Here is a 12,500-nt window from a genome sequence, read left to right as displayed (position 1 = left end):
AGAAGGAGAGGCAGCAGAAACAGAATCAACACTGTCAATGTCGAAATCCTCTTCTTTCTTAACTATCACTTCTTCGTCCTTACCGGAGCAGAAAGATGAAGAAAAAGCTGGAGAGGAGACGCAACCAAAGGAAGAAGAGGAAAAAGAAAAGGAGGCATCAGGAACAGGTCCAGAGGGCGGGAAAGAATTCCCGTTCGTGAAATCCGGCTTCGAGACCTTGTCGATTTTAAACCTATTTCCAGCAACACACTCGCTGCTCCTGAACGCACCTTCCTGAATACCTTCCAGTCTCCCCTCGTTGTCTGTGTTGCTGTAAGAGTGTTCGGTAAAGACACAAGGCGGAGGTGCCGGAGATGAATCATGAGCGGTAGTCTTGTTATCGTCCAAATTCCGTTTCGCTGTGCTACGGTTTTGTGTCTTCCAGCCAGATTTTGAAGCGGAAGAAGTGGTCTTGGTGGTGGTAGAAGTTGATGGGAAAATCGTAGGGACAGCAAAAGCTTTCAGCCTCCTCAAGTTGTCTGCCCTTCTGTTTTCGTACTGCGTCTCTTCGAAGTGATCCTGGAGGGAAAAGAAACTTGTATCATTCACGTGTCTATTCTGTCAGTACTGTATTGTTGACAGCACAAAAATAAGTGACGTAAATATTTAGCAAGTCTTTAGTTTCATAAATACTTTTGTTATATTCTCTCTATATATATTTTGAATACAAATACATATAGTTTCGCATTTGAGATATAAATACCTAACTTTCTAAAAAAAAAGTCAAGTGACTAGTGAGTTTGAATTTAGACCAAAAAAATAATGATAACAATAAATAACAATCAATAACGAAAATATGAAGAAAAATAAAGGCAGGACAAAGAGAGAAAATGGTAATGATAATAATGGCAATCAGAAAGAAATTATTAGGACAAAATTAAAACAAAGAGGACAAAAGCAAGAAAACAAAAGGAGGATAAGGAGAGGAAAACAACAAAGATTAAACGACACCACAGCTTACCGTACACAAATAGGAGCTGTCCGTCGGCCTCCAGTTCCGTCTGTTGACTTTCTTCTCCCACTGCCTCCTCCTCTCGGGATCTCGCGGGAACCTGTGCAGGATCTTGCCCAATCCCGTATGATTGGAACACCCCATCGCCGCACAGCGCACCATCTTGAGCCCAGGAACGTTTAAAAGTAGCCGAACATTTGCAAGGAAGAACGTTTGCTTGAGGAACGTTTCTAAGGGGCAGTATGTTGATCAGGGAAACGCTTAAAAGGGGCGGAACGTTTGACGGGGGGGGGGGTGGGGGGTTAGAATGCTTGGCGGCGAGCGTGCGGGTCCGCCAACTTGCAGCTCTAGTACTGGGAGGAAAGGGGCGCGGCGCGGAGGCAAGATGGCTGCCGCGTCACGTGACTTTCTCTCCTCCTATCCGGGCGCGGGGTGACGCAGGTCCAATCGAAACTCGGTGTGCCTGCTCTCTCTCTCGCTCTCTCTCTCTCTCTCTCTCTCTCTCTCTCTCCACAGTAACAAGAATAGCATCCCAACAGCTCCCGCAGAGATAAGGGAGGGAGGGAGAGAAACAGGGAGGGAGGGAAGGAGACAGGGAGAGAAACAGGGAGGGAGGGAGAGAGAGACGCAGGTAGGGAGAGAAACATGAAGGGAGGGAAGAAGGGAGAGATGAGGATGGTGAGAAATATGAATAAAATAGGAAGAGAGGAATCGTTACTATGAGAGAGAGAGAGAGAGAGAGAGAGAGAGAGAGAGAGAGAGAGAGAGAGAGAGAGAGAGAGAGAGAGCAGACGAGAATTTCGATATCGGAAAAAAATAACGTAAAGAACGAAGGAGGAAAACGACAAACAGGAGGAGGAGAAGGAAGAAGAGAAAGAAGAGGAGGAAGTGGAGAAAGAGGAGAAGGAAAAAGCAGAGGAGGCACCCAGGAATCGTGTGGAAATGAAAGAGGAAAGAGGAGACGGAGGGGAGGGAGTGAGGGAGGGAGAAAGTGGGGGGTGGGAAGGGAGGGAGAGAGGGAAGGGAGGGAATGAAAAGAGAGAAAGGTGAAACGAGGAAAAAGAGATGGAGGAAGGGAGGTAAAGGTCAGGTATGTGTGTGTGTGTGTGTGTGTGTGTGTGTGTGTGTTCCTCTCTCGCCATCCATCCTAATCTCTCTCTCTCTGATAATGTAGCTGAAGAATTTCAAAGTTTGTGAAAGTAAAATTGGAAGAGAGAGAGAGAGAGAGAGAGAGAGAGAGAGAGAGAGAGAGAGAGAGAGAGAGAGAGAGATGCCCAAAGGAGATAAACAGGCCGTGGAAGACGAGGAGGAGGGGGTGGAAGAAGAGGAGGAGGAGGAGGAAGATGAGTCGGAGAAGGAGGAGGAAGAAGAAATAAGATACGAGAGGAGGAGGAGGAGGAGGGAATGGGAGGCGTAGATGGACGAAGAGCTGGTAGGAGAAGGAAGAGGAAAAGGAGGAAGAGGAGGAAGAAAAAGAGGAAGAGAAGGAAAAAGAGGAGGAGGAGGAGGAGGACTGCTGGACACCTGAGGACACACCTGGGTGACCTAATTAATCCTCGACATCTCCCCTGAGGGTTCGGGTTGCTGGGAGGACAGGTAAGGAGGGGGGAGGAGGGGGATGGGGGAAGGGGAGGGAGCAAGGGGGAGGGGGGTGCTCATAATAGAAAAGGGTGGAGGAAAGAATGGGATAAATAAGGCAAAAGATCAAATAAGGTAAGGGAGAAAGGGGGAAGGAGTGAAGGGAGAGGAGAAGGAGGGAGGGGGAGAAAAGGGGAAGGAGTGAAGGGAGAGGAGAGGGAGGGAGGGGGATTAAGGGAAGGGAGAGAAGTAGAGAAAAGGGAGGAGGATAGGGGTGGAGAATAGAGAGAGAGAGAGAGAGAGAGAGAGAGAGAGAGAGAGAGAGAGAGAGAGAGAGAGAATCGGTACAAAAGGAAATAAAAAAAACAATAAAAACAAATGGACAGAAATGTGAACCGTGAGGAAAAGGAAAAAAAAAAAGGTAAAAAAAAGAGGTGCGGGTCCGGATGAGAGAGAGAGAGAGAGAGAGAGAGAGAGAGAGAGAGAGAGAGAGAGAGAGAGATCCAGTGGTATGAAAATATAAAAAGCAAACAGGAGAATGAGATAAAATAAACAGAGAAGGAAAGAAGGGAGGAAGGAGGGAAGGAGAGAGAGAGGAAGTCGAGCATGAGAGAAGAAGGGAAGGAAAATAAAGATGGTGAAGCAGATGGGAAAGGTTTGGGAGGAGAGAAAAGGGCAAAGAAGGGGGAGGTAAGAAAGGAGACCAGAGAGAGGAAAGGAAAGAAGGAATAGGGAAGGAAAGGCAGAGAGGGACGAGATGATTTTTGAGAAGAGAGAAAATGTCGGAGAAAGATTTTGTAAGAAAGGAGAATAGAAAGAAGGAAGAAAGGGAGGAATAGGCAAGGACGGGAAGAGAGGGACGCGAGGAAGGTTTGGGGAGAGAGAAAAAATGCAAATAAAGGGGAGGCAAGAAAGAAAGAAGAAAGGAATAAGGAAAAAAGGAAAAGAGGGACAAGAGAAGGGAAAACAACCATAATATACAAAAAAACTAAGGTATATATGTTGAAGGGAAGACAGGAGGAAGGAATAAAGAGAAGTAGGAAAGGAAGGAGAGGGAAAAAGGACGAGAAAAGAAAAAAAACAATATAATTATGCAGAAGTAATAAGAAGCATGTGTTGAAGACAAGAAAAATAAGAGCAATAGTAGGGAAGGAAGAGAAGGAAGAAAGGAAGAGAAGGAAGAGAGGAAGAGAAGTAGTAGGGAAGAAAGAGAGGAAGAGAAGGAAGAGAGGAAGAGAAGTAGTAGGGAAGAAAGAGAGGAAGAGAAGGAAGAGAGGAAGAGAAGTAGTAGGGAAGGAAGAGAGGAAGAGAAGGAAGAAAGGAAGAGAAGTAGTAAGGAAGAAAGAGAGGAAGAGAAGGAAGAGAAGTAGTAGGGAAGAAAGAGAGGAAAAGAAGGAAGAGAGGAAGAGAAGTAGTAGGGAAGGAAGAGAGGGAAGAAAGGAAGAGAAGGAAGAGAGGAAGAGAAGTAGTAGGGAAGAAAGAGAGGAAGAGAAGGAAGAGAGGAAGAGCAGAAGTAGGGAAGCAAGAGAGGAAGAGAAGGAAGAGGAAGAGAAGTAGGGAAGGAAGAGAGGAAGAGAAGGAAGAAAGGAAGAGAAGTAGTAAGGAAGAAAGAGAGGAAGAGAAGGAAGAGAAGTAGTAGGGAAGAAAGAGAGGAAAACAAGGAAGAGAGGAAGAGAAGTAGTAGGGAAGGAAGAGAGGCAGAGAAGGAAGAAAGGAAGAGAAGTAGTAGGGAAGGCAGAGAGGAAGAGAAGGAAGAAAGGAAGAGAAGGAAGAGAAGGGAGGGAGGAAAGAAGGAAGAAAGGAAGAGAAGGAAGAGAAGGGAGGAAGGAAAGAAGGAAGAGAGAAGAGGAATGTTTATTTTTTTTACTCCTGTCTCTACTCCACTTTCCTTCCCTCCTCCTCTTCTGATCTTCTTTACAAATATCCTCCTTCGTCTTCTTTACTCTCCTCCTCCTCTTCCTCCTCCTCCATGCATTCCTTCTTTCTTTTTCCCAACCTCCCTGCCTCTCCCTCCTCCCTCCTCCCTTCTCCCATTCTCTCTACCTCTCCCTCCTATTCATCCCTCCCTCCTTTCCTCCCTCTGCTCCCCTGACAGGCGTTATCCTGAGATATTGTTACACGAGAGAGAGAGAGAGAGAGAGAGAGAGAGAGAGAGAGAGAGAGAGAGAGAGAGAGAGAGAATTGGGTGTTTGGTGGATTAGAGGGATGGAGGGAGGGAAGAGAGAGAGAGAGAGAGAGAGAGAGAGAGAGAGAGATGGGAAAAGAAAGTTATATTTAGGGAAAGAAAGCGAAGAAAAGGAGAGGTTGAAAGATTAGTTAGAAGGTAAATAAGAAGTTATGAGATGGACGAGGACGAGGAGGAGGACAACGAGAAAGAGGAAAAAGAAAGAGAGGAACAACCGAGAGGAAGGATAAGAAAGCACAAGGGAAGAGGAGGAAGGAAGGAAGGAAGGGATGCGAAGCGGAATAAGAATAAGGGAAAAGGATCAGAGAAGAGGAAGGAGGAAAGAGCGAAGGAAGGATGAGAAGAGGAAGAGGAATAAACGAGAGGAAGGATAAGGAAGCACAAGGGAAGAGGAGGAAGGAAGGAAGGAAGAAGGGATGCGAAGAGGAACAAGAATAAGGGAGAAGGATCAGAGAAGGGGAAGGAGGAAAGAGAGAAGGATGAGAATAGGAAGAGGAATAAACGAGAGGAAGGATAAGGAAGCACAAGGGAAGAGGAGGAAGGAAGGAAGAAGGGATGCGAAGAGAAACAAGAATAAGGGAGAAGGATCAGAGAAGAGGAAGGAGGAAAGAGAGAAGAAAGGATGGGATGAGAAGAGGAAGAGGAGTAAACGAGAGGAGGGATGGACACGCGAAAAGAGGAAGAAGGATGGAAGGATGGATAAAAAAGGTGGAAGAGGGAAAGGAAGAAAATCAACAACATAAAAACTAGAAAATACACAAAACATAAACACTAGAATACCAAAAACAGCAACCTTCCTTAACAAACAATTACGCAAAAATATACAAAAAAAGAAAGACCCAAGAAATATATTCACTACAATTATTATTACAACAACAACAATAACAACAAACAATTACAATCCTTCCTTAACGAACAATAACGCAAAAATATATATAAAAGAAAGACCCAAGAATCAATTACAGTCCCTAAACAAATAATCCCCATTACTATCCCATCTTTAACATATAGGTAAGAACTATTCATTTATTTTATCTATTATTTATTATGTGAAGGTGAACATAACGAAATGGAAAACCTCAACTATGCACCGGACAGACAAATAAAGTAGTTTTAAAGTAAAGTAAGAGGAAGCCCCCAGTTTGTCCGATCGAGTATTGGAGGAAGAGAAAAAGGAGGAGGAGGAGGTGGAGGAGGAGGAGGTGAAGAGGCAAAAAGGTCAGAGTGGATAAAGGAGAGGGTGCTAAGGAGAAGAGAGAGCGAGGGAGACAAGAAAGGCAAGAGGAAGGGAGAGAAGAGAGAGAAGAGTTTTTACGAAGGGAGATGGAGGGATGGGAGGAAGGAAAATCAGAGGAGGAGGAGGAAAGGGGGGTGAATAAGGTGTATTTAAAGAGTTGCAAGGAGGGGAGGAAGAAAGAAACTGAATGAGGAGGCAAGGAAGAGGGGGAGAAGAGGGGAGTAGGGGAGGAAGAGACGGAAGGGAGGGAGCAAATGATGAGGGGAGGAAAGATAGGAGGGAAGCACCCAATGAGATGTTTGTTGGAGGGAAGAGGAAGAGGAGGAGGAGGAGGAGGAGGAGGAGGAAGAAGAAGAGGAGGAGGAAGGAGGAGGAGGGGAGAGAAGGATGGGGGAGACGTTAAGTAGATTTAGGGATGAGAGAGAGAGAGAGAGAGAGAGAGAGAGAGAGAGAGAGAGAGAGAGAGAGAGAGAGTTGAGAATGGCAAATGGCAAAAAAAGAGGAGGAAGAGGAGGAGGAGGAGACGGAGGAGGAGGAAGAGGAGGAGGAGGACAAAATTATCATAGACGCAGAAAATGAGGGGATTGAAAGGGAGGGAGGGAGGGAGGAGGAGGAGGAAGACGTTGGTGATGAAGAGAGAAAAAAGGGAGAAGAAAGAATGGAGGAGAGGGAAGAGGAAGGAAATACTTAGGTGGAGGAAATATATTGGTCAGACAAAGAGAGGAGGAAAGGAAGAGAAAAAGTGGAGGGAGGAGGAGGAGGAGGAGGAAGAGGAGAAGGGTGGGGGGGAGGAGGCAGAAGAGAAAGGGCGTAGAAAAAATGAAGAAAGGAAATAAAATGTGTGTGTGTGTGTGTGTGTGTGTGTGTGTGTGTGTGAGAGAGAGAGAGAGAGAGAGAGAGAGAGAGAGAGAGAGAGAGGATTAAAATGAAACGAATATTATAATTAGTGTCAGTCCATCAACTCGACACCTCTAGCTCCTCCTTCTCTTCCTCCTCCTCCTCTTCTTCTTCCTTCTCCTCCTCCTCCTCCTGGCAGCCTACTTAATCCTCCGCCAGTGCAGTTCCCAGATTGAATTTCGCTATTAATTATCAATCCTGCTCCTTTCTCCTCCTCCTCCTCCCTTCCTTCCCTCCATTACCCTCTTCCTTCCCTCTTTCTCTCTCTCTTCCCTCACCCTTCCTGTCTCGGGTATTAGTGGTAAAGCTTAAAGTAATGTAAAGAAAAGAAAGGGCATCGTTATGTTCGTTGATGTTCACAATAATAATAATAATAATAATAATAATAAGAAGAAGAAGAAGAAGAAAAAGAAAACGTGTGTGTGTGTGTGTGTGTGTGTGTGTGTTTGCTACGTCTGCAAAATTAATGTTGTTGCTCAGTATTACAAGCCAGGAGGAGGAGGAGGGGGAGAAAGAGGAGAAGAAGAGGAGGAGGAGGAGGAGGAAGGGTGTTATTATTATTAAGGGTTGCGGGGTGACTGCTCGATACACACACACACACACACACACACACACACTTTCACCTTCAACATTATAAAGGATAACAACGAGTGATAAGAATAAGAATAACAATAATAATAAAAAACTAAAATAATAATAATAATAATAATAATAATAATAATAATAATAATAATAATAATAATAATAATAATAACAGGTAACAGTATTTACTCTATTCCAATGAGCTAGCTTGCTTACCCTAACCTAACTTAACCTAACCAAGTCTAGCCAAATTTAACCTAACCAAACCTAGTCTAGCCCAATTTAACCTGACCAAGCCTAGTCTAGCCCAATTTAACCTAACCAAACCTAGTCTAGCCCAATTTAACCTAACCAAACCTAGTCTAGCCCAATTTAACCTAACCAAACCTAGTCTAGCCCAATTTAACCTAACCAAACCTAGTCTAGCCCAATTTAACCTAACCAAACCTAGTCTAGCCAAATCTACATAAACCAAAAACCGTCTAGCCTTACCTAACCTAGTCTACGCTGACCTAGCCTAGCCTAGCTTGGTCTAACTCCGTCTAGCCTGGCCTACCTTCCCTAGCCAGCCAGCGCGCCTGTCAGTCCTCGCCAATCAAAGTATTACTCCACGGAAGCCTCTGTCAATATTCACTCAAACGGGGTCCAGAGTGTAGGAGGAGGAGGAGGAGGAGTGGAGGGAAGGAGGGATGGAGGGAGAGTTCGCTGTACCGGGGTTGGGACAGCGAGCATTGGGGCCGCGTCCGAATCGCCTCCGTTTTGCCTTCCTCTTTAATACCTTCCTCCACACATTACATTTTTACTCCCTTACTTTAACCAGACACAGAAAAACCACTTACTCTTACTCTCTTTTTTCTGTCATTATCTTCCTGTCTATTGAGGATAATGGATATGATAAATAGGGTCAGGGAGTGGAGTTGAAGCCTTTACAGTTTCCTCAAGCCGGTTCCCGCAGCCCAGCCTTCGGACGCGGCCTCAACGCAACGCAAATCATCGGCTAAATTAATATTTTTATCCGCTACTCGTGTTGGTAGCGCTCTTGTTGTTATTGTTGTTGTTGTTGTTGTTTGGATCTTCGTCTAGGTTAACTACTTCTTTCCTGCTCTCTCTCTCTCTCTCTCTCTCTCTCTCTCCGAACTTCCCTTCATAATTTTCTCTTCCAGTTTTCCTCTCTGCAAACTTCCATAATTTTCTCTTCCAGTCTCTCTCTCTCTCTCTCTCTCTCTCTCTCTTCAAACAGGGTTAATCGGATTTTGTCTCTTGAGATAAACACAACACGTTAACAAAAGTACTCTCTCTCTCTCTCTCTCTCTCTCTCTCTCTCTCTCTCTCTCTCCATCCATTCCCCCTTTCCCTTCCTTTCTCCCATTCGATTTTCTTCCTCTTTCGCCTCTTCCTTACTTTACCTCTCCTCCCCTTTATAAAATCTATCATCCATTCTCTCTCTCTCTCTCTCTCTCTCTCTCTCTCTCTCTCTCTGCTAATACCCCCGGCCTATCATAGGAAATATCAAGCTGTTATTTATCTGTTCCCTGGTCATTTCGGAGCTAATTAAAACCCCGTTAACATTTATGTGTGACCCAGGTCGGTGCAGTGACCAGATGGGGGGAGGAGGAGGAGGAGGGGAAACAAAGGGAGAGAGAGGGAAGGGAAAGGAGAGGGGAAGGGTAGGAAAGGATGGGGGAGGGAGGATAGAGGTGGGTGTTAAAGGGGATGAGTTTGTGTGTGTGTGTGTGTGAGAGAGAGAGAGAGAGAGAGAGAGAGAGAGAGAGAGAGAGAGAGAGAGAGAGAGAGAGAGAGAGAGAGAGAGAGAGAGAGAGAGAGAGAGAGAGAGAGGGAGGGGGGGGTAGACTGCGAAAGAGGAAGGAAAAGTAGAAATGAGTGAAAATTTTTACAAAGGGAAAGAAAGAAACGAAGGGAAAGGATGGGAAGGAAAAAAAATAGTAATGGGAGCTAAAGAAAGAGTGGAAAGGAAGGAAAATAAAGAGGAAACGAAGATGGAAGAGGAGAAAAAGGAAGAAAGAAATGAAGTAAGCGAGGGAATGAAATGCCAGCCAGCCAGCCAGCCAGTCAGTCAGTCAGTCAATCAATTAATTAGTCAGTAAGTCAGGCAGAGAGAGAGAGAGAGAGAGAGAGAGAGAGAGAGAGAGAGTTGGGAGGGGAAACAAAAAAGAAGACACAAGCTCGGAAAAACATTCTTACCCAACCTGACACACACACACGCACACACACACACACAAAGAGGAAGCAACGTGTATTTATGCCTTGCTGTCTCCTCCCTTGCAAGCTTTGTCCAACAGATACACAAACACACACACAAACAAACAAACACACATGCACACACTAACTCCGAAAAAACACAACATAGAAGAAGAAAGCAAAAAAGGAACAGTGAGAGAGAGAGAGAGAGAGAGAGAGAGAGAGAGAGAGAGAGAGAGAGAGAGAGAGAGAGAGAGAGAGAGTACAAAGATATCGTGAAAACATAAGAAATCAGAGAGAGAGAAAAAAGCCGTGTATATTCAAGGGTTATATTATTAAGAAGGTAATATAAGGAAGGTCACGTTCTTATATATATTTTCTTATGAAGTTAATCCTTTTATTCCCTGCTGCAGCTTCGGAGAGAGAGAGAGAGAGAGAGAGAGAGAGAGAGAGAGAGAGAGAGAGAGAGAGAGAAATGAGACCACTCCAGCATTATCTTCAAAGGAACGAAGAAAGAAAAAAAGTTAAAAGAAAAAAAAAACTGCAAGGAAGGGGACACACACACACACACACACACACACACACACACACACACACACACACACACACACGCACACAGACTGAAACTGTTAACCTTTTTGTAAAGAGAAATATTGTTTACATGTGGCTTATCTAGCGATTATACAACAACAACAACAACAACAACAACAACAACACTAATAATAATAATAATAATAATAATAATAATAATAATAATAATAATAATAATAATAATAATAATAATAATAATGACACGTCGATAAATTGTTTCCTTTGTCATCTTCTCTGCAAAGGGATTTATAATTACATTGTTTTCTTTCATATTTGTAATTGTCTTGTATTATTAAAAGTTCACCCCTCCCCTTCTCACCTCTCTCTCTCTCTCTCTCTCTCTCTGTTGAGGTGAGGGGAGCAAAATGAAGGGAAGAAGGAAGATAAGGCAAAGGAAGGTTAAGTAAGGTAGGGAGGATGAGGAGGAATAGAAAAATGAGATGTAATATGGAAGCAGGACGAATGTAAGGTAAGGCAAGGTAAGGCGAGGTAAAGTAAGGTAAGGCAAGGTAAGGCGAGGTGAAGTAAGGTAAGGAACATGAGGAGGGGGAGGAAAAAAAATAGGTGATTCATGTCTGTCCTAATAGAGTAAAGGGAAGGTAAGTATGAAAGGTAGAGAAGAAGGGAAGGGAAGGGAACTCAAAGGTAAGGATGAATCGAAGAGAGAATAAAAGGAAAAATATGTCAGTCTTAAATATAGTAAAGCAAAAGGAAGGTAAGGAAGATTGTAGGAAAGTAAGGAGAGGGAAGGAAAGGGATGGGAAGGGAAGGGAACACAGGAATAAGGAAGACAAGGAGGAGAGGAAAATGGGAGAAATATGTCAGCGAAAGGAAGGAAAGGGAAGGGAAGGGAAAGGAACCCAGGAATAAGGAAGAAAAGGAGAAGAAAATGGGAGAAATATGTCAGCGAAAGGAAGGAAAGGGAAGGGAAGGGAAAGGAGCCCAGGAATAGGGAAGAAAAGGAGAATAAAATGGGAGAAATATGTCCGTTTAAATATGGAAGCGAAAAGAGGGAAAGGGAAGAGAAAGGAAGAGAATACAGGAATAAGGAAGAAAAGGAGATGAAAATGGGAGAAATGTGTCAGTATAAATACAGTATAGCGAAAGTAAGGAAAGGGAAAGGAAGTGAAGGAAAGGGAACCCAGGCAGGAGGAAGAAAATGAGGAGAAAGTCGGAGAAATGTCAGTTTAAATATGGTAGCGAAAGGAAGGAAAGGGAAGGGAAGGGAACACAGGAATAAAGAAGAAAAGTAGGAGAAAGTCGGAGAGATATGGCAGTTTAAATCTTGTAGCAAAAGGAAGGAAAGGAGAAAGGAGGTAGGAGAAGAGAATGGGAAAACCGCGGTAGGGATGAAGATGAAGACGAGGAAAAAGGAAAAATATGTAGAGCTTAAATGATAGGAAAAAAGAAAGTAAGATAAAGATACACAGAAGTAGGGACACACAAGGAGGAGTAAAATCAGATAGGGAGCAGAAGGAGGAATAGGAGGAGGAGGAAAAGCGGATATTGAATAAGGACACACACACACACACACACACACACACACACACACACACAGTTTCCCTTCAGTCACTCCTTCTATTCCTACTTCCTGGTCAGTGTTTGAATTCAAGTAGCAAGGCGATTGATGATGCTCCCTCCCCCCCTCTTCCTCTTCCTCCTCCTCTTCCTCTTCCTCCTCCTCTTCTTCACCTTAGAGAACCAAATACTTGAATGAAACGGAGGAACAGTGAGTGACTTCTTTGTGACCATGGGCTTCGTTTTCTTTCCTTCTATTTCATTTTTTCTCTATCTCTCCTCTTTCCTCTTCTCTTTTTTCTTCTATTTTTTTCTCTATCTCTTCTTTCCTCTTCTATTTTCTTCTTTTCTTCAATAACTTATTTTTTCTTCAATTTCCTCTACCGATTTTTTTCTCCACTTTATTTTTCTGTCCTTCCTTCTTTCTTCTTCTTTGTCTTCTTTACTTCCGTGTCCTCTTTTTTTTTCTTCCTTTTATTGTGTGGTTTTCTTGCTTCTTTTAATCCACCATCTTCCTCTTTCCTCTTCTTTTATTCCTCAAGTTATTTTTTCTTAGTTTCCTTTTCTATGGACATTTTGCTTCTCTTTTCTTTATCTCATTTTTTTTGTTCCCTTATTTCTTCTGATACTTTCTCCTATTTCCTTATCTTCCTCTTTCTTCTTTTTTTTTTTGCTTTTCTTCTTCAACTTACTTAATCTCTCTTATCTTTTATCTTACCTTT

The 12,500-nt window shown here is 43.6% G+C and overlaps 2 protein-coding genes across 2 annotated transcripts in view; both read right to left on the bottom strand.

The window, feature by feature from the left end:
* The window catches only part of LOC127004117 (uncharacterized), a 2,467-nt gene extending 1,188 nt beyond the window's left edge, over positions 1-1,279 (bottom strand). Inside the window, exons 1-2 of the mRNA XM_050871503.1 lie at positions 1,001-1,279; positions 1-558 (exon numbers count right to left, since the gene is read on the bottom strand). The exon at positions 1-558 is cut by the window's left edge and continues 1,188 nt beyond it. Coding sequence (XP_050727460.1) covers positions 1-558; positions 1,001-1,153 — 711 coding nt within the window. The 5' untranslated portion in view covers positions 1,154-1,279. The remainder of the gene's footprint in view (positions 559-1,000) is intronic.
* LOC127004116 (trithorax group protein osa-like) overlaps positions 1-12,500 on the bottom strand; it is a 278,016-nt gene that overhangs the window by 235,593 nt on the left and 29,923 nt on the right. The gene's annotated exons all lie outside the window — the stretch shown is intronic.

The sequence above is a fragment of the Eriocheir sinensis genome, chromosome 27, assembly GCF_024679095.1.
Source record: "Eriocheir sinensis breed Jianghai 21 chromosome 27, ASM2467909v1, whole genome shotgun sequence".
NCBI lineage: Eukaryota > Metazoa > Arthropoda > Malacostraca > Decapoda > Varunidae > Eriocheir > Eriocheir sinensis.
This window is presented reverse-complemented; position numbering and strand designations above follow the sequence as displayed.